General features: G+C 37.1%; 1 protein-coding gene across 2 annotated transcripts in view; it reads left to right on the top strand.

The window, feature by feature from the left end:
• The window catches only part of IPO9 (importin 9), a 48659-nt gene extending 26499 nt beyond the window's left edge, over nt 1-22160 (top strand). For both annotated transcript variants that reach the window (XM_044447619.1, XM_044447620.1), the window contains 18 exons: nt 17-136; nt 1078-1178; nt 2370-2428; nt 2852-3003; nt 4859-4957; nt 5774-5880; nt 6448-6587; nt 7257-7416; nt 7605-7831; nt 8865-9013; nt 9658-9786; nt 10732-11007; nt 11560-11726; nt 14880-15013; nt 16362-16481; nt 17393-17497; nt 18013-18089; nt 21098-22160. In XM_044447619.1, coding sequence (XP_044303554.1) covers nt 17-136; nt 1078-1178; nt 2370-2428; nt 2852-3003; nt 4859-4957; nt 5774-5880; nt 6448-6587; nt 7257-7416; nt 7605-7831; nt 8865-9013; nt 9658-9786; nt 10732-11007; nt 11560-11726; nt 14880-15013; nt 16362-16481; nt 17393-17497; nt 18013-18089; nt 21098-21208 — 2433 coding nt within the window. In that variant the 3' untranslated portion in view covers nt 21209-22160. The remainder of the gene's footprint in view (nt 1-16; nt 137-1077; nt 1179-2369; nt 2429-2851; nt 3004-4858; nt 4958-5773; nt 5881-6447; nt 6588-7256; nt 7417-7604; nt 7832-8864; nt 9014-9657; nt 9787-10731; nt 11008-11559; nt 11727-14879; nt 15014-16361; nt 16482-17392; nt 17498-18012; nt 18090-21097) is intronic.
• Nucleotides 22161-25337: the final 3177 nt, after the last annotated feature.

Below are 25337 nucleotides of genomic sequence, written 5' to 3'. Positions count from 1 at the left end.
TTTATTATTTTGGTAGGGAGCAGCTAAAGTTCTGATTTTCCCAGTGGTGCAGCAGTTTACTGAAGCCTTTATTCAGGCTTTACAAATGCCTGATGGCCCTACATCAGATAGTGGACTTAAAATGGAAGTTTTAAAGGTAAATATATACATTACAAAACAAAATATAGGTACAAAACTTTTCATTTGAAGTTTTGATGTAGTAGGTGGTTGATAAAAATTGGGTTCTTAAGCACTATATTTCCTGCAGGATATATGATATTTTGATAGTAGTGTTCTTTTCATAAAGTAACATGAGACAGTTTATCTGCCAAATAAATTTGGTATCACTAATGATAGCATACAGATATAATTGATTGGTTACACACGAAATAAAAATGGCAACCCAAGAGATTTTCTTACATATTTATGTATTATATTTATACCTGGCCTTTTTCCTACTAGTAACCCTGGGGGCTTACATAATCTTCCCCCTCCTTTCCACTGTATTTTCACAAGAGCCCTATGATGTAGGTTAAGCTGACAGTCAGTGAGCTTCATGGCTGAGTAGAACCCAGATCACTCAAGTCCCAGTCTGCACTTCAGCCACTATGCCGCTGTGGCTCTCTTGCATAATCCTGTTACATAGTATTAAACTACTTCTCTTGGGATCAAAAGTGGGTATTCCATTCATGAATGGTACTACTGAAGTGGTGCAGAAACTTTGTTACCAATTATCCCAGGATAATGTACAATACATTTTCCCAGAATGAGGTTGGGGGCTCTGTGCCATCCTTCAGAAATGTCAGATTCTATGAACTATACCTTTTTCATATGTTCACAATACATTTCCAGAATCATTATCAGTGCTTCCTCATGTGACAGCTGCTACCTCTTAATAACATAATCTGTAGATGGTTATTCATTTGCAATTGTCTGTGTTTAGTTATATGTCTGTGTCTATATACTGGTTAGTATATCAGGCAAGAAGGAAGAATTTTATACAAAAAGAAAGTGAATGTAGCAGTGCTTAAATGAAACATGATCAATTTTGGAACTGAAAATCTGTTAATAATTCTTAATATGTTTTTCCCCCACTAGGCAGTGACAGCCTTAGTGAAGAACTACCCAAGGCATATGATTTCCTCCATGCAACAGATACTTCCCATTGTTTGGAATACACTTACAGAAAGTGCAGCCTTATACCCTTTTTGTCTAGTATTGAAATAAGATTAACTTTCTTAAAAATGAAATGCTAAAATGGTGGGGGTGGAGAATAAGTAGTAGTGTACATTCTAACTTGCACCAAACATTTCAGAAAAATGAGACTATTTACTGACTCTCAATAAGTTTTGAAAGGTCCTGTGAAGGTGTTCCTTTGTACATGATTTTCCTTTTTTTTTTTTTTTTTTTGCAATCAGTCTCTTTCACTTCTGAGAATGTAGTTTTTCAATGGAATGGTTGCTGTCATTTGGGGGTGCACACACTGGTTTTGATCCAGTACTCATGTGACTGGAAGTCCACTTGTGCAACAAGACTTGTACTTACATGATGAGAATTTCCCATCCTTTTTTCTCCCTGCAGCCAAATGCATGCCCCAGTGGGTTGTTGGTTACCATCCAGCACATGTTGGATGGTGTGCAGCAAGAAAAAAGGTTCTGCCAGGAGTTCCTTCCTTCCTGCAGAACAGTACAACTGGGTAAAAGCAAAGGTCTTTCAGTCCCAGCATATATGTTCCCTAATAATTTTAGAATTGGCAAGTTTATGACAAAAGCATAACAATGGGTGGGTTAACTTTTTTGGCTTGTTATTTTTATTTAAGTTGTAAAATGTGTAAATCAGGAATAGCCCAAATTTCCAGTGCAATTTGCATATCAAATGTTTTATAGGACTTCAGGGCCCTTAACCTTAAGAAAAAGCATAGAGCAAATGTGACAATATCTCATTGAACCCAACAGTACAAAGTCTTCAGGCACAGATATTCAGACATTTGTTTAAAAAGAAAAACGTTCTCTGTCAAGTTGCCAACAACAGTTACCAGAAAGAGTCAATGTCCTCCTCATACTTTGTACTGCTGATCTAGAAGGGGCTATTTGAAAGACACTGAAAACACATTTAACTATCTCTGTAATATGCAGTCGGACTGGAGATAACTATGATCACTGACCAGTATTTTTAATAATAGTAACAGTATGGTAGTGATTGGCTGTTGAGTGGAGAGAGCTTTTCAGTTTTAAAGTTGTAACTTGGGGGTTTTTTCCTAATAAATTAAAGGGTTGGCATTCCTCTCCCAGATGTTATTCTGATAATATCACTGCAAATGTTTTGAGTTTAAATGAAAATCAGTCTTGTAGTACCTTGATTGAATCAATTTTTCCTCAACTTCTTCATACTTATGTGAGAACAGAAGTAAATTACACAGAAGAAGTAGAAGATCCTGTGGATTCTGATGGTAGGAAACTCATTGCTAAGGGTCTGATTGAAAAATTTAAAGGCAGCTGTGAGAAGACACGTAGCCCTCTATAGAAAAGAGAAGTTATTCTTAGAAGCATGTTGAGAATATTATAGGATTAAAATGTTGCTTCTTGGCTTGGGAAGTCTTACGAGTGGAGGTGGGAGAATCAAGAAATGAGTGACTTTAAAACCAACAGTTTTAAATAGGATTTCTTTTTATATGACAATAATCTCCATTGTAATTTTAAAATTAATTTTAACATAGTAAGAAAAGTTACTTCTGTATGTGAAAAGTGTTATAGAATGTGAACTTATGAAAAATATAGAATTGCCATGTAATGAAGTAATTATTTAAAGATGTTAATAATATTTGTTAGATTTTTCACATTATAAACCAGATCTAACTTTTTTCCTAATTTAGGTGAAGTCTTGGGTTTTGAAAATCTAGTATTCAGCATATTTGAGTTTGTTCATGCACTTTTGGATAACAACAAATTTAAGAGCACAGTGAAGAAAGCTTTGCCAGAACTAATATATTATATCATTCTGTATATGCAGATCACAGAGGAGCAGGTAAGCATCTTTTCTGTATTATGTAGGAAAAACACATTTTAAACTAATTTGATACAAGCTTTAAAGCTACTAGAAATTAGTGGGTGAGTAGTAGTTCCCATCATGAACCTGATCAGCCAGACTGTGCCAAATTGCAGAATATTGGTATCAAAATTAACATTTCTCTAGAAGAACTGCTTATCGTAATATGAGTGATAAGGGGGAAAAGTTTGTCAGTACCCGAATCCTATCAAATAAATTATTAAAATTTGAGGAGTATTTAGCATTTATTTCATCTGCATTACTGTTAGTGTCAAGCCTTACAACAATACAAGAAGCCACAGCATATGTTGAGTGTGGATTATATTTGACCATGGTTTGTCAAGTACAAACAAACTACAAAGAGGTTAGTTATTGGGTCATGAACGATGGATTGTTTGTGATTAACAAACCATTGTTTGTGCTGCTGGATTCACAGAACAGTCTACTATTCAACAACCCATGGTTCAGTGACAACCCATATTCAACCATACTCTGTCTTGTCATTTTGTATAAACCAGTGTAGTTCAGGGCTTGGGAAGTGGTGGTTCTTCAGATGTTTTGGCCTACAGCTCCCATCTGCTCTAGTCATTGGTGATAGATGATAGGAGTTGTTGGTCCAAACATCTGACCAGCATTTCTCAATGCTGTTCCAAGAACAAAAGGTAGTATTTTCATTCCATGAATTAAGAACTGAAGCAGATATTTTGATGAAAGGATTGGTGGTGAAAACTAAATTCTGATGCATTATATCTTAGCATATTATTTATGTAATTCTTTTGAAGTGTCTTGCCTTTTGCATTCAGATAAACACTTTTTAAAGTGATTGGTTTGCACAACATTGACAACCCATTATGGGAAACTTACCATAGTGGGTTGTCATATTGTGCAAAGGTGAACCACTATTTGCAGAATGGCTTATTTGTGAGCAACAAGCCACCTGGATACCACCTGGCTTGCTTGGAGAGAATGTCATCTCATCCGAAATTGGGTGAATGACCCGTGATGAGTCGAGCAAAATGGCAAACAAGCTGCTCAGCAAGACCCTCTTGCTTCTCTGGCTAGTCTTGCCCAAGCAACTGCCAGTGACAGCCACTCCACTGAATACACCAGCAGCACTTTGGAGGAACTGTTGCTGGGTTATTCTTCCCTCTTGCAATTGTGAACCCTTTTCACTTGCTATGGATGTTTCCCCCTGATGAATACAAGATATAATGACTTATTTGCAGGCTGTCTTTGTTGGTGTCCATGTTGCAAACTCACCACAGTTCAACAACAGACATGTACCAGGATATTGCCCAAACTTGCCTTCCCATTTTGGCCATTCAGAACTGTGTAGTCCAGAAAACCAGTGAAAGCCATTTTTAAAACTTTACAAAATATTTGTGTACATACAGTTGTGGAGGGATTTTTTTAAAGAAAAGGTGGTAAACCACTGGCAGCATCTCTAGTTTGCTACTTGGGCACTTTGTGGGGAGGGGGGCAAAAGGTGATCTCCAACAAAAGGGCGGCTGTGGTGACCTCATGATTGTGATGGGGCAAGGAGACAATATGGCATCCATCTCCAAGTCCCCTGAGATACCTCTTGGAGGACTGAGGGAGCCAGTGCACATTCAGCCTAATCGTTGGGCAGACTATAGGTTGTTCCATGAACAAACCACACTGTGTAACTTATTTGCAAGATGGGTGGCCATTCATGTGAGCTCACCAGCAAACATACTCTAGGAAACAAACATTGAAATCTTTCTGTATCTGGAGGTTGATACAGTTATGTGTAGTCTGAAATAGGGAAACAGTTTCTTGTAAATTACTGTATTGTACTGTGATTTTTTTTCAGATTAAAGTCTGGACTGCAAACCCACAACAGTTTGTTGAGGATGAAGATGATGATACATTTTCTTACACTGTTAGAATTGCTGCACAAGACTTATTGCTGGTAGGAGAGAATAGGCAGCATGGTGAAAGATCTAAACCGAAGATGGAGAACTTGTTGCCTTTCAGAAGTTGTTGGACCGTAACTGACATCATCCCTGTCCATTTTGGCAGGGGCTATTGAAAGTTAAGCAAAATCTGAAAGGCCACAGGTTCCTCACCTCTGATCTAAACAGCAAATGGTGGTCTTTCAAATGCATCTGTTGTATACATTTTGAGCTTCAAATGCTTGGGACTTGGATATAGTATAAGTTATATAATAAAGTTATACTATTTGGACTAGTCACTTTGAGCCATAGGTATAGGTTTTGGTCTTAGGATAAATAGATCAGAGAGCAATTAATGCCAGGGCTTAAAAGGTGACCATGATAGTAATGGAGGAGAGAGAGGCTGTGCTGTAGAGCAATAGTTCTATTTTTATGTATCGTATTTTATTAGCAAAAAAGCTTCTTTTGCTAGAGGACAGAGGAAGAAATTATGGGCCACCTAGTCTGAACCCTGGCACAAGCTGGTTCTGCTCATATAATGTCCAAATTCAGACAATTCAGTGCCAGGCAGTATGTTTGATTCTTTTTTGTCCCCGTCCTTAGCACATGGTTGTGTTATCTTTGGATACTTTACTGAGTTGACCATCTATCTGTTTCAATCTGAAATAAAGAATGAAGACCAAAGACATTCTAATTAGCATTTCGACCAGATTCTTTGTGCTCTGAGGCCATGCACTGTAACTTCTAGCATGGTTATTCTCAAGGTATAGTGATTTAAAAAGTCCCCTTTGTCTTGCCTACAAAATGTTACCTATTGTCAAACTTCTGTTTAGGCTGTAGCAGCTGATTTCCAGAATGAAAGTGCAACAGCTTTGGCTGCAGCTGCTACAAGACACTTGCAGGAAGCTGAACAAGCTAAAAACAGTGGTGCTGAGCATTGGTAAGAATGTTTTTATGTTAAGCATCAGAATCTCCCTCTGTGACTTATACAAAGTTACAGTTGTGATCTTATAAGAGAAGCTTTATCCAGCAGCTTAGAGGAAGAAGGAAGATGCGCAGCATTCTGTGATGCCCCAGGTGCTGTCTAATACTTACGGGATTTCACTCTAAAGCAATCAGTAGAAAAGTATATCAGTAGTGTATTCATATACTAACCTTACTACTAAATATTAGTCTCATTTAAAATGCTGTTTATACCAGGCCTATTTGGCTTAATTTTTTCTGTTGCCACCTCAGGTGAATCAGCTTTTTATTCAGTAAACTGCATCTGAAGCAAATTGCATCTCAAAGTAATTAGAATAAGATATCATAGGTATAGCATTTTGTAAAAATTCTCTCCAAATTCTGTTTAAAGTATATGATAGGCAGTCTTTAGAAATATGTACTTTTTGTAATATTAATTGTAACAAAACTACTTTTATCATTCTAATAAAACTTTTAACCCTAATCCTAGAAGTAAATTAGAAAAATAGATATTGGAAAACTCAAGGCATTTATTTTTTTGCAGGTGGAAGATACATGAAGCCTGCATGCTGGCTTTAGGTTCAGTCAAATTTTTGATTACAGACAGTGTGAAGAATGGCAGAATACACTTTGACATGCATGGATTTCTAACAAATGTTGTTCTTGCAGACCTCAATCTGTCAGGTATTTCATCATTTCATTGCTGTTTGATGCCTAGGAAATAAAGAGTAGAAATTGAAGAGCCTTCCTAAACTTTTGTGTGATAGGAGAAATCAATTGAGACAATGTGTTGTTATGCAAAGAGATATATGAGAAAGGTTCTTTAGATGTGAATTCTTTTACCTTTCCATTTACATGCAGGATGAGACTGAGTTACTGGTCTCTAATCTTCAAGTCTATTTAAAATTATAATAATTGTAATGTAAGAATTTCAACGAAGCAGAGGCAGTGGCTCCTGTTTCCACTTGACCTCCTTATCTTTCCAAATAAAAACTGTTGTTAGTCTTTCAAAAGCACATATTTTCTGTGCTCTCCTCCTGCCCCATCACTGGAAATGGGGTGGATACGTGTTTCCAAAGATTTTGGCTGCCTTTCAGCCTTGTACCAGAATGGCACTGGATCCCAGCCCCTGTGCAGTGTTCACCAAAAGAAGAGATGTTAAGGTAGTTGCTTGGTTTTATTTGCTTTGGATACGTCCATGCAAACAGTCTAAGCATTATTAATGAGCTATGTTTTTTATCCACTGTATCCCTGTATATAGCTGTTCTCAATAATATGCAGAACCCTGCTGTATATAATACTACTGAAGATGGAACACAACAGCACTAACATTAACATTTTTTTTTCTTCCAGCATCTCCATTTTTGCTTGGCCGTGCTCTTTGGGCTGCTAGTCGCTTCACAGTTGCAATGTCTCCAGAGCTCATCCAGCAGTTCCTTCAAGCCACAGTCAGTGGTCTTCATGAAACCCAACCCCCTTCTGTGAGAATTTCTGCAGTAAGGGCTATTTGGGGGTATGTAGATCAGAAAATAAGTCTCATTGGATTTGATTTCTAGGCTAAAGTTTCTAGAAAAGCTTTAAAATTCAAATTTATGACAGGAGAAGTACTGAACCTGTAATCATGCATTGATGATTGTGAGAAAGAATACATGCAGTTACTATATTACTGACTTGTTGATGTTTTCTGAATTTTTCATTTAGCTACTGTGACCAACTGAAGATCTCTGAAAGCACCCATGTCTTACAGCCTTTCCTTCCCAGTATCCTCGATGGACTAATCCATTTAGCAGCTCAATTTAGTTCAGAGGTCCTCAATCTTGTGATGGAAACACTTTGCATTGTCTGCACAGTAGATCCAGACTTTACAGCGAGTGTAGAGAACAAGATTTGTCCATTCACCATTGCAATCTTTCTCAAGTACAGTAATGGTATGTTCCTAGACACTAGATCTTACTGATAAATTACAGATAGCTTCAAATGTTGTGTTCAGTTAAAACCATATATATACATGTACATACATACATCTCAAAAAGTTTTTGTTTTCTTTTAGAGTATTATGCAGGTGTAGACTTTCTCTGTGTCTGTTTATGAAAGACAACAGTGAAACCCATCTTGATTGGTAATATCCAGCAAGAAATGTATAGGCTTATACCCTTGGTAGGAGCATAACAAATCTGCAAATGACTTTACGCCGGTTTTCTCAATCTGAATGTGCTTCAGAAATTTTGAGGTGCTAATGGTTGGAATCTTTACCTCTTTTATACCCAGTTCTGGTAGCACCCTTCTTTTGTGTTTAAATAACAACTGTCAGCTAATTAGCAAGGAACAAATGTAGAGTTTATGTATAGTTAAATGCCATCCTTGTGCAGCAAGTGCAGTATTTTTTACTTTAATGTTTTACTTATCTCTGGGTATTTATTTATTTAGAATATTTTTATTCCATCCTATACAATCCATTTGTGTCAAAAGTCTTTTCTGCAGCTAGGTTTACATGTTGCTATACATCATAATAAAGACAAATCCTGAGTGTAAACATAGGCTTTCTACTACTTGCTCCAAATGTGTAAGCTTTATGACATGAGGACAATTCAGATCATCTAATGCAAATGCTAGAAATTGTATGATTTTTTTTGTGCTCACATAGTATTGTGCTCTAAGAAAACCATTGAGGGAGGGTGGAGGTCTGTTCTGGCTGTGCAAGAAGCATGGAAGCATACTTCAGAAGTCCTGAGTTTCTTATAATGAGTGCATTTACCCCCCTATGTGCAACACCTGAAGCAGGAGGTGCTGTGTCTTTTCTTCATGACATTTAATGATTTGAAATAAACTCTTCCATACATAGGCAGAATGGAGAACTCCGCTAGCTAGCAACATTTAAAGTAAATATACTGCATTTTCATATTGTAATAGTGTTATTTTTATCTAGATATTTCTTAGTCACTGGTGTTTCTCTTTTTTCAGATCCTGTTGTTGCTTCACTTGCCCAAGACATCTTTAAGGAACTAGCACAAATAGAGGCCTGTCAGGATGCAATGCAGATGAGATTAATTCCAACTCTTGTCAGTATCATGCAAGCTCCTGCTGATAAGATTCCAACAGGGCTTTGTGCAGTAAGTAGGAAGACACCTTGTCAAGATAGGAAATCCTCTGTATAGTTTATGGTGTTTGTAAAAAGCAGAAATATTACATTCTTATAAGATAAGAAGGTTTATGTATAAAGTGCACCCACCTAGTCCTTTTAAACTTAATGTACTTATTGCAAGAACTGTTCCATGACTCAATTTAACCTTTAACCTGACATGTATTAGAGCTTGATTTCAGGTTGAGAGACGTGTAGGATTAGAGCCAGATTTAGTTAAGTTGGACTGGATTCCCTTTGAAATCAATTGGACTTCAGCCATAACTAACTTGTCCCAATTGTTTCAATGGATCCAACTCAACAGACATTAAAGCTGCCACTTTTCTGACCATCTTGACGAACCTTGCTTTAGTATTCCTAGGATGATGATACTGATTCATGTAACCTGTTCTATCTCATCTATAAACAGGGTTTGTTCACTGAAAAATATGAAACATTCAGATGTTGAATGTTCACATTTACCTCTTTATTACAGGAATAACCTCCTCCTAAAGAGGAACATAACCTTATACTCTTTCCACATTTAGAAAGTGTGCCATGAATTAATCCTAATGTTGTTCTGTATCTCCTTATTTCACAGTTAGTCACCTGTCTTTGAACTTTTCTCTTTTTCAGACTTCGATAGACATATTAACAAGCGTTGTAAGAAATACTAAACCTCCCCTTTCTGAGCTTTTAATCTGCCAAGCTTTTCCTGCTGTGGCTCACTGTAGCCTGCATACAGATGATCATGCTACCATGCAGGTAATGCTTTTGGAGGAAGAGAGGTGTTTGATAGGTTATATGTTGTCCATAAGCTTCTGTGTTTTAGGCAGCCACTTTATACTGAATTAACATGTTTGGATTTCTGCTGATGCCATTATTGAAAAGGTAGGTATCTTTTCCCATCTTAATATAATTTTGCATGTGTGATGCACGTCTCACACTTGAAATTTACTGTGCTTAATCCCCAATATCAGTAAAACTAGTAAGCATTACCTGCTCCTATTTTCCTTCTGATGAATTTGTTTGCTGGAGTATGTGATTGAATGGATTAAAGAGGCCCTTCAAAAGGTGAAATGTAGCTAAGGAAGACTATTCAGGGACAAGTTGCATGCTTGTTTAGGTTCAGCGAGGACTTGGCTATATATTGGGCAAACTTCACTAAACTTGATTTCCAGGGAAGCATAATTTCCATGGAAATTCAAAATAATAAGTCAAAACTCATCCTTTGGTATTTAAATTAATGTGTTACAGAAGCCTTTAAAACATGTCTATTTCTTCATGTTGCAACTCTTGGTACCATGCTTGCATTTCAAGGTAGCTCAGTATTTAATTTTTAAAATTCACAGAACTGAGTCCTTGGGAGGTTATTGATCTTATTTATAACTTCAGAACCACTTGCACGTGGTTCCTGGTTTTCCATCCAGAATCATACAGGGCCAAACTGTAGCATTTGTCTTTAGGCCACTGTTTAGATGTTTAGAGTATACACTTCCTAAGTCCAGCATATCATGCTTGTTCCCTAACCCTGTACTTAGTAGATAGGAAGAGAGCACAGTCATATGAAAATACATCTTCTGCCGTTCATTGCCTCACTCTTAAAATCCAACCATATTTTCATTTTACACTAATGCATTATGTTGAATGACTGAACTATTGGTAAGTTGAAAGGATGAGTTCTGATTGCATGTTTTGTTGTTCATTCAGAATGGTGGTGAGTGTCTCCGTGCATACATCTCAGTAGCTCTGGAACAAATTGCACAATGGCATGACGAACAAGGCCACACTGGACTATGGTATGTGATGCAGGTGGTAAGCCAGCTTCTAGATCCACGCACCTCAGAATTCACAGCTGCCTTTGTAGGCAGATTAGTTTCCACGTTGATTTCCAAAGCAGGAAGTGAATTGGGAGAGAATTTGGACCAGATTCTAAGAGCAATTCTTAGTAAAATGCAACAAGCGGAAACACTCGCTGTAATGCAGGTAAGGAGGCTAGAAACTAGAGGAAATAGTAATTGTAAGCTACTTGCTGAGAAGCCTTAGCCACATTATTTCATGTATATAGATATAATGTTATACATGCAGTTGACAGTAAAAGGCAAGCCAATTTGGTAATGGGTGCATTCACTAATATCAAACCAGAAGGTATTCTGTGTGTCAGTGGCTGCATGCTTTTGGGATCAAATTAAAAAGTGTATGCTTTGCTTCTGTAATAGAACTCTGAGTGACACATCTACTAAAATATTATATTGAGAAGCACCACATAAGGTGGCTAGGATTCTTTGTTGTTCAAGTAAGAACAACTAACGTCTCTTGTTCAACTAAGAGATTAATTTCTAACATACTAATGATGGAGACAGGTGTTTCATAACTGATCTGTTCGCTTTTTCATGTGTGAAGATCTGTGACTGATTCTGCACTTAAATGTTTATTTTATTAAGTTTTGCTGGATATTAATTTGACTTAAATTTGACAAGTGGCTGAGCTTTGAAAAATGCAAACAAAAATATCTCTGCTACTTTGTCTCTCTTGCAGTCTTTGATCATGGTATTTGCTCACTTGGTTCATTCTCAGTTGGAACCACTATTAGAATTCCTTTGCAGCCTACCTGGGCCCACCGGCAAGCCTGCTCTGGAATTTGTAATGTCAGAGTGGATGAGTCGACAACACTTGTTCTATGGTCAATATGAAGGCAAGGTCAGGTAAGATGTCCCATTATCACAGTGTATCACAATAACCAGTGCATGCAGCAATTTTGATTGCAGCTTTTATGTGGTATTTCTACACTGCATGGATCAAGAGAGAGAAAAATCCAGTAATTACAATCAGTCCAAGCTGGTAGGCACTTTGGTCTATTGAAGACAAAGAGTCCTTAGAAAACAATAATTCAAGACCTATGAAAAGTATGGCAATACTTTCTATGACTGGGTGTTAACAATTCACATTTTACAGACTCATTCCCCCCACTTTCTTCTGAAAAAACTGACAATGATAACTTCACATTTATTTTCACATTCCCCAGACTGACTAGGTCCAACCAGCCTTGCTTTTTCTTGCCATTAGAAGAATAACTATACACAGACAAATACTTAGGCCCCAGGATTCTCATGACTGAACTGGACTACAAACCCTTCCAGACCACATATAATCACCTCCACTGGATCAGGACTGGGCCCCCTACCCAGTAACTTGTAGGGAAAATCTTAGAGTAGTATTATAACACCTAAAATTATATCTGTAAAACCCTATAGGAAGAACAGGGAAGCATGTAGTAAGGATAATGTCACTCTGTATGTGAAAGAGAGCATCACGTCAGTCAATTTAAAAATTTTAAATATGGCAAACTCCATGGAACCACTGTAGGTGAAAATATTAGCCTCCAGCACTAACTTAGTACTGGCAATGTGCTATTATTCACCTGACTAAAATTCTTCAGGGAATTTTAGGATGTAGATCAAAATCAGAGAGGGATATGCACAAGGAAGTGTTGTGGTAATGTGCATCTTAAATTATGCACATTATTGTGCATATGACTGAATAAATGTATATATGTTGCAGTCTTGACAGATTGTGCTAAATGACTGTACCCAAAAACAGTTGATCATGGAATCAACCAGAGGGAAGGTGACCCTGGATTTAATCCTTTGTGGTGCTATCCAAAACCTAATGCAAGTTGTGAATATTAATGAATGAAATGAAAACAGTGGCCATAGTGCTATCAAATTTAATTTATATTTAACTGGGAATTGCTAAAGAGTCAAACTGGGCTTCAAAAGAGCAGCGTACTCCAGAATGAGAGAACTGGTAAAACAAAAATTGAAAAAGTAAAGAAGGATAAATCTCTTTAGAATGCTTAGAGGTTGCTCAAAACCACAAACTAGGATACATTTTGCAAGTCAGAAATGATAGCATGTCCCAAGAGGGTTACTGGCATGGTTATTAAGCAGTGTCAAGGAGAAAAGAAGGCTTCTTTTAGGAAATTGAGGTCTTTCCAAATGCAAGCAATAATAAGAGATTCAGAACAGCCTTTCGAGGAACATACCACTAATGACATAAAAGCTAACAATAAATAATGCTTTAAATATATCAGAAGCAAGAAACCATCATGGGAGGTGGTTGGGCCATTAAATGACAATGGAGTTAAAAGGCATATGAACAAATTGTTTTGTTTGTCTTTGCTATAGAAGACATGGGGCAGATAGTTATATTGATATTTCCTGAATTTGTATTTTCACTACTGTAAACAGTAGTGACTAGAGATAAAGTTCTCAGACATAATGAAAATTTGTTTAACCTGTGTTAAACAAATGTGTTTAACCTGTGATTTGCCTAAGCAGTGCACCCAACAAATGATTAGGTACACTGTGGGTTGTCCCCTCTTTCTTCCCCCTCAGAGCTCCCTAGGGGACTTTTCCAGACTCCATGGCAGGACTTGTCTTTTCCCACATCAACTGCAGTCTGGAAATTTTTCCCAATTTCCCATTTTACTTTTTTTTAATTGCTTTTTGTGCTGCTTGAAGCAACAACCAGTTACAGCCTCTTCTAAGTGTCCAAGCAGCACATTGGAGTGGGTATTAATGGTTGACTACTTTTAAAGAATCTGCTTTCTTTATTCTTTTTTTTTTTTTCTTGGTCATTAGTATTCCAAATGTGCAGTGCCGCCCTGTCAATGCATTGGTTGGTGTCTCTTTTCAAGGTAGTGGAAGCACCGTTCAAGGACATTAAGAAAGCAAGGCTACAAATAGGTTAAATGGCAAGCTGTAAGCAAGCCTCAGCTATTGAGTGGTATAAAAATAAGTAAATAAATCAACCCTTTCCCAGTGTGATCCTCAAGGTTTTTCCTTTTTATTTGGACCTGAAAATTTAGTGTCTCCCCACTTTTTCAATCCTTTCCTCAGGCTCTGCATGCTTAGAAGGTAGAAAAGGGTGAGCCACCCCAGTTTTGGGAGCATGGAGTTTTGGCAGCTGTGAAAATGCAGGCCAGCTTCCCAAACAGTGTATTTATTTATTTAGCAGGGACACATTTAAATATGGCATCTGTCAGAAAACAAATGATTTGTCTCCATCAAAAGCTCTGTTAAAGCTATTAAAGATATTGATTCAGTAAACTAACCAGTTGTCCTCTCAAACTAGATAAGAGATATTGAGGAAATTGTACTTGATCACTGTAAGTGAACTGAACTTACTAAGAGCCATGGGTCAGCCTTGCTAAGCATCTGAAGAGCAAGCATATCCAGGGGTGCAGTACAGTGTGGAAGCTGGGGAGGGCAGGTTGATGATGTTCATTGGGGATGGTCTAACCCACTGACATTATTCTCTCTTTCTTCTTAGCATTTATCCATGCTGGGAGAAGCAAAGAGTCCCATGTCTCTCTCATATAAAGAAAAGGAATCAGCCAGCACTGAGAGAGCAGGCTGAACAAAGGAAGTCCTTTGCTTCATGAGGTGCCCAATGGCCCTGGAAAGAACACTGTTCTTTCTGGTGCCATCAGAGTCCCTGGTTTTGTGTAGTGCTCAGTTCTGGGAAGAATGACAATTCTTGCAACTGCTGGGCAAGACCCTTGTTCTTGCATCGCCAATGCATTCTATCCCCTGCTAAGGGGAGAAAGAGTGGTGTGCAAGATGTTATCTCTGATAACAGTAAGGATTTCTTCAGAGGGCAGGGCTTGTAAATCAGGCCAAGGACCTTGGAGAAATCCTAGGAAGCTCTATAGGCTATACTGGGGAGCTCAGTAAGGTTCTGCACCCGCTGCTGACATAAGTGATGCTTTGGGTTCAGTTCTGTGTAGGCAAGTTTTGTAAATATAGAATAAGTGTGAAGATTATCTTCAAGAACATTCTTTTTAAAAATTTCAGCTCTGTAGCCCTGTGTAAACTCCTCCAATATGGTATCAACACAGATGACAAGCGACTCCAGGATATTAGAGTCAAAGGAGAAGAAATATTTAACATGGAAGAAGGAATTCGCACTCGATCAAAAGCAGCCAAAAGTAGGTTTTGAAATAGTCTCTCAAGATAATAAGCCAAATAGAAGACACTTAGAAATAGCTTTAAAGGTTTTAACATTTAATGTAATATGTATAAGTCACATCAAGATCAATGAAACTTGTCACTGGCAAATCTGTTGTCGTGCATGTACATATGGGTGGCTATCTTTCTGGTTTTCATACCAATGTATAATGATAATCCTACAGTTAACAATAGCTATAACTCTTCAATATATTTGCCAGGCTTGTTACTAAGCCTTCAAACATTCCTGACTTGCAAGAAACTTAATATTATTGAATTTTACTCATAGAGGGGCATCTTAAAAGCAGATTTTTTTTTAATGCAGGCTAGAAACACTTTTTCCTCTACCACCCTAATTGCTTGACTCTTCTGGCCCCTGCTCCCTTTACCAGATAGCAGTGCAAGAGGGAGGTCTTTTTTCGTCCTTTTCCTCTTTAATTTGTATAGGCTTGCTGCCATGTGGAGTTTATAGCTATTCTGGCCATATTTTAACATGACAGGGAATGGAAGCACTTGCATGGAAACTGATTTGATTGGTGAAGTTAGGTGCTCTGTCCCTGATTCAGCAGCCTAATCAGATTCTATACTAGTCACTGATTACTTCACTTCCTCTGCAAACAATCGCACTGGTGAAGCATAATGCTCTATCCTAGCCTATTCATGTGCCTGGACTCATCTGGGCAGACTTCCTGCTTCCAGTGGCAACTAAGTGTCTGGCTGAGGAGAGGACTAGCATTGGCAATGCTTAGTGAGCTGAACAATTGTCAGCTAATAAATACTGCTGTACTATATATCAAGTGTTACATTTTTAAGAATAGGTTCCAGTGACAATTAGTACAAAAATAATTTGCATAGAGTCATCCCAACTGTCCGGCTACTGCACATATCACAATATTATGGAATGCGCTCCCTAGAGAGGTCCGCCTGGTGCCATCATTATTATATGTTTTTTGGCGCCAGGTCAAGACCTTTTTATTCGATCGATATTTTAATATGTATTAATTTGATTTTATTGTTTGTATTTTATTGCATTTTCAGACAGCGTGGAATAGTTAATTTAGTTATTTTATTCTGATTAATGTTGTAAGCCGTCCAGAGACAGAAGTAATGGACGGTATACAAATTTTATAAATAAATAAATACACTCTACTTTTTAATCAGATATTCATCATAAAGGCAATATGGTGCATATTTAGTGTTGAAAGGCATGTTTTTTTCTGCCACTGCTGTTATTGTACCTCTTCAGTTAGTTGTGCGAGTATATTTATTGTAGCACGTTTCTAAGAGTTCTTAATATAAATGTAAATACATTTCTTTTTCTCTCCTTAGATCCTGAACGCTGGACAAACATTCCTTTGTTAGTTAAAATCTTAAAGTTGATAATAAATGAACTTTCTAATGCAATGGAAGCAAATGCTTCCCGACAAACTGCAGCAGAATGGAGTCAAGGTACTATATTGGTGTGACTTGTCACTTTTTATGCTGGCTGCCTTTCGTGCTAGCCAGCACAGATAGAAATGTCAGGTTAAGTCTGGAAAGATCCATGTTCAAATTCCCACTCATGCATGACTCTCATGTTTGGGCTAGTCATTGCCTCTTAGCCTAACCTATCTCACAGGATGGCAACACACAAACCATGCACACCACTGTAAGCTCATTGGAGGAAAAAGTACACTAGAAATAAAATTCATCTTTTGCCCACAGCACTGCATGGGTCACTTATATAGATTTTTCTGTAATTTTTCTAACTAAGATTTTTCTGAAAATACTATAGTTTAAATGTCTAGCACACGATTTGGTGGCTTAATTTTTTTTTCAAATGAGCATGTAGAAGGTTGGCAGCATGTGACTATCAGCTAGGCATTAACAAGACAACAATTCAGGGAATTGTGCTTTTTTCACAGAGTGAGGTCTGCCCTGTCTAAAGGTCACCTATATGTTCTATTTTTGATGATCTTAATATTCTACATTACTTTCCTCATTCAGTGACCAGAAATAATCCACATTATTCATTGCTCTTACTCAGATATATGCAAATTACCAATCTGAAGCTTGGCAGTAAATACTCAATTACATTTATCTCTATGTGTATGTGCTTAGTATTGGGATACAAGCATGCATTCAGATATTCCTTGCTTGACTTAAGGGTTTTTGTTCTCTTTTTTTTTTTTTTTTGGTTCATTTTTATTTTTCATTTTGGCAAGAATTGCAGCTTTCTTTGTACTGTGTTGCTTGCTTAGAAATCTACAGCTCTGAAAATTCCAGTTTGAGCAATATGGTACCCTGTTAAGTGTTGTTGTTGGGTGGTGAAAAACAAACTGAAAATTAGTTTTCATGTGTTATTTTCCCTCAATTAACAGAGGAATCCAATGATATGTGGGAAGATCAAGAAGATGAGGAGGAGGAAGAGGAGGAAGGGTTAACAGGCCAGCTATTGTCAGATCTTCTTGCCACAAACAAGTATGGTGAGTTAATGGGAACCTAAGTCTTAGTAAAAAAAAGATCCAACTAACTGCTAGGCAAGGAGATGGGTTTTCAATGTCATACATGTTGGTAAGTAAAATAAAATGTTATCCTTTGGAATCAAAGTCAAACAATGCAGATAAGAGAGCGGGAAGTGCTTGCTTTGTTCCAGACAGTGGGAAATCATTATATGCATCATGGTTTTAAACTAGTTCCAGATAATACATTGTATGCTGAAAAACAAGATTATTCTCTTTTCCCCGTCACATGAAAAGTATTGAAGCAAGATAACAGGAAGTTTTCATTTGAAGTCTGAATTATGTTTCAAGAATGTAGACTACCTTGGTTTTGCTACAAATTCCTTAAATACAACCCTGTTTAAGCAGTTCCATTATGTTCTTAAGACCAGTTTCTGTATTCATTGGAACTATTTCGAAAGACATCTGGGTCTTAAATTTCTTTAACTTTGTATAAGTAGTTGCCTTGTGCTTCATTTTGCTCATGGTTTATTTAACAGATGAAGATTATTATGAAGATGATGAGGAAGATGATCCAGATGCACTGAAGGATCCTCTGTATCAAATAGACCTACAGGTAGTTTTTATTACAGTTGCCTTTTGTCTTTTAAAAAAAACTGACTTTGATATCTAGAATGATACTGATGTCATTCTCATCTGTTTTAAGGGTATGTGTTCAGGTAGCATTTGGAATAATTAGCAGCAACATGGATAAATTCTAAGAATATTTTCAGCACTTAGAATGATGTCCAGTAGATAAAGACATTGACAGAAAAATAATCTGTATTTCTCTTTTTCATCAAACAGTGGTATGTTGTTGTTCTTTACAGAGTGAAATAGATAAAAATTTGGAGATACATTTTTGTGCATTAAAATGATTGGCTTGGGAAAGGTTCCCACTTCTCTGTATTTCTCCCTTTTCAAAACTGTTTCGCCCTTAAAGAAAAGACTACTGTATGGAGAACTTGTATCTTGTACCTAGTCTCATAAAATTGTTCAAATTCATGGAGGATATATGTTCTGAAAGAAAATAGAAGAAACATTTCTGGATGACAAGACTTGATAGCAAGGGAACTACAGTGCTAACTTTTATTTATAAGAAACTTAATCCAGTTGATTAAAACTAAAGTTAGAGTTAGAAGAAACTTGCACACAAACTGATCATAGGGGTTAAAATGCAGTTCTAAGAAATCTGTATCATGTATTTAAAATAAATAGTATCATTGCTTTTCGCCAAATGCAGCTTCCATTACAACATGGGGTTCAATCTGCCCAACTCAAAGCATGTTTGATCACCTAAACCTGGAAGTAGGAGCAGTCATGTTTGGAATATTGTCCACTATGGTGGTTCCAGTCTTCTCTTGGCAAGTTTGCCTCTAGTTTAGGTGCCAGGAAAGCGTGACAGTTTCTGGTTTCCAAATTGAAACATCCATATATCCATACTGCTTCTTTAAGACTTGCTGAATTACAGATAGTATGGTTTATGTAGTTCTGCGCCATGGTAGTATATCCAGATGCATTATAACATCATAGCTTCATTTGACTGAGAAGCTTTAGGGGCAGCAACTCTCCCCTGATACCTTGCAGTTTCTCTGAACTGTTGAGATCTCTGGGAATGTATGCAGGTTCACCTATGCATTTACTTGGGATTGTTTAAAGCCTACACTGGATGAACAAGCAACAGTGGAATAGAGAACTTCCTTCTCAAATACACCTACTGCAGTGGAAGGCTGCACTGTCAGCTGTAAAGGCTTCCTGTTTGGATCTTAAACTCAGGTTAATCCAGTAAAAACAATATTTTGCATGCTAGCTCACTACTGCACGCTAGGCCTGATGTCCTCAGACCTGGTCCACACATAATGACAACTCTTGAGTATGAATTCTGTGTTGCTGTCAAATTGTGAGTGGTCATCATGTGAGAAGTCAGTAGTATAGTTTATGGGAGGTAAACCATGAACCATAGAGTAGGGTTTCCATATTGTACCCACAGTTCAATGACAACACATATTCTGGGCTGAAATTATGTATGAATCAGGCCAATATTTGTACATTAATATCCAGTTACCATGCAGAATTGTGGGGCCATTTTTCATCCAACGTCTTGAGATTTTAATCTGAATGTCTTAAGTAGCTCCCTGGTTTATATATCAAACTAAACCACAGTGGGTTGTCATTGTAGGTGATTACAGGAGGGCTTTGACTTGGTTCAAACAACACAATAACCAGCACAGACTAGGTTTGCATAACACAGTAACCCATCTAGCCATGATGCTGATGAAGATTAATTTCATTCTGATGCTGCCCAATAGCTGAAGCTTTCTAAGTGGTTTAGAATGTCATCTGAATCCAGTGCACCTGAAGCCAGGATGGCTTATATTCCAGCAGCAGATCACCATGTTTATTCCAGGAATTTGAGCCACAGTCAGTTGTCTTGTCATCCAAACAGAGAGCAATTTTACTGTGGGTTGCTAGCAATCCACTCAGTAAAAACAGCAAAAATTCTTGCCACTCTTCACAATCTCATTCTTGCCAGTGACAGCCCATCCACCAACCCCAAATGGCACTTCAGGGCAGTTGTCACTGTTTGTTTTTTTTAACTTTGGCCACTGAAAATTGCACAAATGTCTTAATACTTTTTTTTCTTTTGCAAGTGCACTTTAGCCTTGAATAATCACTTTTCTAGTAGGTTTCAGCTGTGAAGGGGAGCAACACAGTAGAGTAGCGAACATACATAAAAACCTGACAAAGTGAGAGTGCAGTAATCTGCATATAGTTACCAGAGTCCAATTGCTGAACTGTCAGTGGAAAAGCACCAGTGAAGGGGGGAAAGCAGCCAAAGAAGGTGTACCAAAGGGCATGGGAAAACAATATTTCCCACTTAGCAATTTAATCCTCTTGATTTTAAGTGTTGCACTGCCATTTTCTTCAACCATTTCAACACAACCCTTGTGTTTCCAGCTGGTCCAGAAATAGGAGATATCGGCTCCTCCCCCATTTTGTGGCTTCTTTTCAGAGCACATGCTCCTGCTGTGCCTTGTGCAAATGTAACACTTTTTTATTCTTGGGGAGATTTCTGCAAATTTAATTTTACTTAACTGCACTAAAATAGAATAGCTATTGCAGTTTAACACATTTGCACAAATCTCCTTGAAGGCGAAAAAAGTAACATGTGCGGATCTCCCAAAAATTGAAAAAGAATAATGTGAATTTGTACAAATTTACCCCAAAGTGAAAGAAATATTTTTTAAAACCTTCTGCTTCATTAACAAACAGAAATACACTAATTAGTGAAATAGGTTGCTACTGTTGTGCTGCAAAGACACATGAGATACATGCTGAGAGCAGGTGGGTGGGAGTACTAAGGAAGAAACAAGCCATTTGTTGATCATTTGTTGGGAGTAACATGGGTTAACAGTCAAACAGCTAACCCACCATAGTTTATTATCAAGGTTGCTTATTGTGATGTGCTAACTCACCCATTGTGATCATCTTCTTGCATTAATATTTTGTTCTTTCATATTGTAGAATCTTTATAATTATAGTATCCAGTGGATGTGAAATGAACAATCTTTGTCTTCTTTTTAGGCTTACCTTACAGACTTCTTATGTCAGTTTGCACAGCAGCCCTGCTATGCAGTGTTCTCAGACCATCTCAATGAGAATGAAAGAAGAGTTCTTCAGACCATTGGCATATAAATCCAGAGCATTATTATCATATCTGGACAGTATTTTTCTGGTCTGTTTCGTGTTTTGTGAAAAACATGAAATGCCTTCCATTATTCACAAGATACTACAAATGTGATTATCTTAATTTTGAAGTACTGTTCCTTATCTCAACATGATGTAGGGTTAAAATATTATCGAGAAGGCAAGAAAAGGCCCATTATTAATAGATCTTTGCATACTGGATTCACATAATGGGAACACTGTTCTTCAGATCATCTTTCCAGGTGATTATTAAAATAAGGTGCCCTAAAGTCAGTTTTCATCCTATGAAAAGGCACTTCACTGACTTTTTCACAGCAGAGCTTAATGGAATGAGGAAGACATCGTGGTTTGTAGTTTGTGTGGATGTGTATAGAAATTGGGAAGTTTGTCCCACTTCGCACTTGTGTCACACAGGGTAAATTATCTTGACCTTCCCATATAACATCTTTTTATAGAGACTTGAATGAATTGAAATCTACTTAGAAGAATTTGGATTATAACTGAAAAATAAAATTAAGTTAAATCTTTTTCCATTTGTAGATGGAGGTAAATAGCTTCCATCTGGACTGTCATTTTCATAATCCTTTACTAAACCTATCATGCACGCATACTGAGCAGACCTGTTACATAAAAACTCAGTTCCTGTGGTTACTGATGACTTTGGTTTTGCAACCAAACATTTTTATATGAAATATTGATTGTATTTAACTTGACTATTTACTTCATGACTACAGTTCTCAAAAGCTTTTTGCTTTTTTCACACACAATAATTATACAAAATGGCTAAGCTGTAGTTCACAAATTAGTATGTGTATTTTTATAGGGCAGTAAAATTAACATTTACTAGCTTATTTGCAAGTAAGTGCAACGATGCATCTCACAACACCTCTTTGCCTTTTTCTCCCTTTTTGGGAAAATTGAATAAAGCTGTTAAAACTTACACTGGTATCTTTATTTTTAAAAGATTCAGAGAAAAAAAAATCATTTGGTCACATGAAGAACAAATCCTCCTTTAATTGCTACTGAGGGACTAAAACTTTCTCTAACAGTCACATCTGAATTGAAGAGTGCATCAACAACTCTTGATTTGTTCTCTGTTTTGGACAGCTATTTCTCTTCCTTGCATAATGTGTTGTACTACATTAATTTGTCTACGTTGGCTTCACATTGTTTAAAGTGTGGAAGTAAATTTTCTAAGTATTATATTGTATTTAAATAGTATTTTATGGAGCTTGCATGGCTGAATCTGAGTAGTGCCTTTGGTACAGGTTATGCCTGTTTTGTCTTCCACCAAACTGAGGCAATTATTCCATTCATTTATTTATTGCAGAAGGCATTGGGGGTGGGGGGTATAAGATTTCAGATAGTCTGTTTCAATGGTGTCTAGCAATTATATGATGTCTTACAAAACCACATATGCAGACTTAAAGGCCTCTTAACCCATCGATGTTTGAAAAGTACAAGGAGGAAACTGTACATGCGTTGCAACTGAAGTCAGCTTGGCTGAGATACCCAGTTTGCACAAGGCATGGGTTTTTTGTGGGGAGGGGGGTTGTTTGTTTTGGTAAGCATGCAGGAGTGAGCAGACATGTTTGTTCCCATGTGCTCAATCTTCTGTTTCCTGGGTTGTTAATGCATCCAAATGTAGAAACCCTAGGCTGCTTAGGTATTAAATAACGTAAGAGTGGATGCATGGTTTGTTGCTAGGATAACTCTTCATTGTTTAACACCTATCCACCTCAGTATTTCCAGGTTCTGGTGTGTAATGATAGTTCAGGAAGGGGGCATTCCTGGAATGTTTAGGGAAGCAGCAAGTGTTTAGGAGTCAGTGTACCTGCTTGCTGCTGCATGACCACAACCAACCATGGATTAGTCATTGCAAGTATGATTACTGTAAGTTCTGAAAACTGCTTTGCATCTATCATGCTTTATTCAGAGTGCTGAGCCATGTTAATGGCTGGCACTCTATGAATTGTTATGTCACAAAGGAAGTTGATGATTTTAATACTTTTTAGTCCAGTGACTGGTCATCACTTCAGCCCTGAATTCTGAAAAGTTGGACTGCGTGTTTATAGAACAATATCAGGGAGAAAGAACAGTAGAAGCACAACATAGAAAATCAGAATAGAAAAGTACAAGAGCCAGACTTAATTTGTGTGCTGTTTGTATGACAGAGCCTATGCATTGAAGGACCAATGTGGGATTCCCCCACCAAATAATTTAATGGAGTTAGGGAGAGTTGAGCCAAATTAATAAGTATTTACAGACTCTTTATTATATATGCAGGGCACATTTGATTTTGCATATTTGATAGTCACAAGCTTATTTTTTAAGAAAATATACATGCTTATGTTGAAACAAAAAGATTTGATATCCCTGGATGGTAATGCTTTGGGATTGCCTCATGGATCCCACCAGTTGACTTGCGTTTACCAAGTAAGCATTTTTGCCTGATTTCATAAATATAATTTCATTATCACCTTTATCTAAATACAAATCAGCAATATCTAATAGTTTTCTGTGTAGTATAAAAAGCCAACCTCACTAATCTACCAACAGTCTATACCAGTATAATTTTAAGACATCTGCCATTGTACAGCATAGTCTATTTAAATGCTTATTGCATAAAGATTTTTAATGTGAAGTGCCAAAACAATTCAGCTTGCAGAGAGCTCAGAAGAGCAGTTAGCCATGAGTGTGTCTTTGTGCTTATTATTTCCTTGTGGGCAAAGAAGGTAAACAGATAATACTGGACTGAACTAGATGAGAGACCCAATCTACTGGGTAGCATAAAATCTAGTGTAGCTTCTAACACAATAGAAATTTAGCATCATTAGGAGTCTATACATTAGAATGATTTGTGCTCAAGGTCACTTATATCCAATATATTCTTGTGAAGGTTCCCATCCTATTTGCTTACATTATTCCTACATGTTATCTGTGGTAACAAGAATCCATGTAGCTAGATGGGTTCTAGTTGAGAAGGCTTGATAGAATTTATAAATCAATTTTATTTTTAAAATAAAAATAAAATTGACATTGAAATATTTTATAGAAATTGTTGGTTGCCTGAAACCTTGGGTTACAGCCATTATTAGACCTGCTTGGAGCAGACCCACTGAAATGGATGGTAATCATATACAACCTGTTGGCATCAAGTATCTTTTTGAGAAAGACACCATCCTACTTAGCTATGATGTATTACAGCATCTAAAATTCATTTTATTTCTTTTGTACCTGCTAGGGAACTCAAAAAGAAGGCCAATTAGTAAAAAGCATAATCTGCGATACAGCCAATTTCAAACAGCGAGGACTAAACCTTTTCCACTTACATGGTCTCTGCATCTCTTCCCTCACTGTTGTTTAGGATGTCAAAGGTGCATTCATAAAAGGACTTTTTTTTTTACCTAAAAGGACTGCAAAAATCATAACTCCATCTTGTGGAGTACATTAAACTAAACTGCACACTCGGGAGTTAACTCAGGATGGCACATAAATTATTATCTAGGGCACTAGAAATTGCTTTTCCCCCTTATTCATTTAGTTCTATAGTTTAAGGTTATTATGAGAAAGAACTGTGCATATTAGAGAACAGATTTAGAGTACCTCAAATTTTTATTGCCACTTTAACTTAATGCTTGATAGTCCTACACTTATGCTGTATGTTGATGAAAGAAAATGAAAGCAACTTTCCTAATTTTTATATGAATTTATCTAAGGAGCTCTCACATAAAGAAACAAATTAGATCAGTTCAAATGCCATTTTAGAAACTGAACTATATAAATATTGCTCGTGTTTTCTGTACATATAAAACTTAATAAACTCTAAGTGTACAAACAGTCTGCTTTATTTTACATGCGAAGGCCATTCTGTGCAAAAACGTATCCACAGTTGCCTCATTCAGAAAACTTGAGTACAATTGATTTAGCCAGTCAAGGGTTTATCATAGCTATCCTGTGTATATACTAATACAACAAAGATTTTCATTAGTTACATGCATACAAGAGATAGTAAATTAACTTACCACTTTAGACTGCCAGTCTGGTGCTTTAAACAATGGTTAACATCTCTATTCAAAACTAAGTCATTTTGAGTTCAATGGGGTTTACCCTAAAT

The sequence above is a fragment of the Varanus komodoensis genome, unplaced genomic scaffold, assembly GCF_004798865.1.
Source record: "Varanus komodoensis strain SLA01 unplaced genomic scaffold, ASM479886v1 scaffold52, whole genome shotgun sequence".
Lineage (NCBI taxonomy): Eukaryota > Metazoa > Chordata > Lepidosauria > Squamata > Varanidae > Varanus > Varanus komodoensis.
Note: the sequence above shows the minus strand (reverse complement) of the source record. Positions and strands in the feature narration are given on the sequence as shown.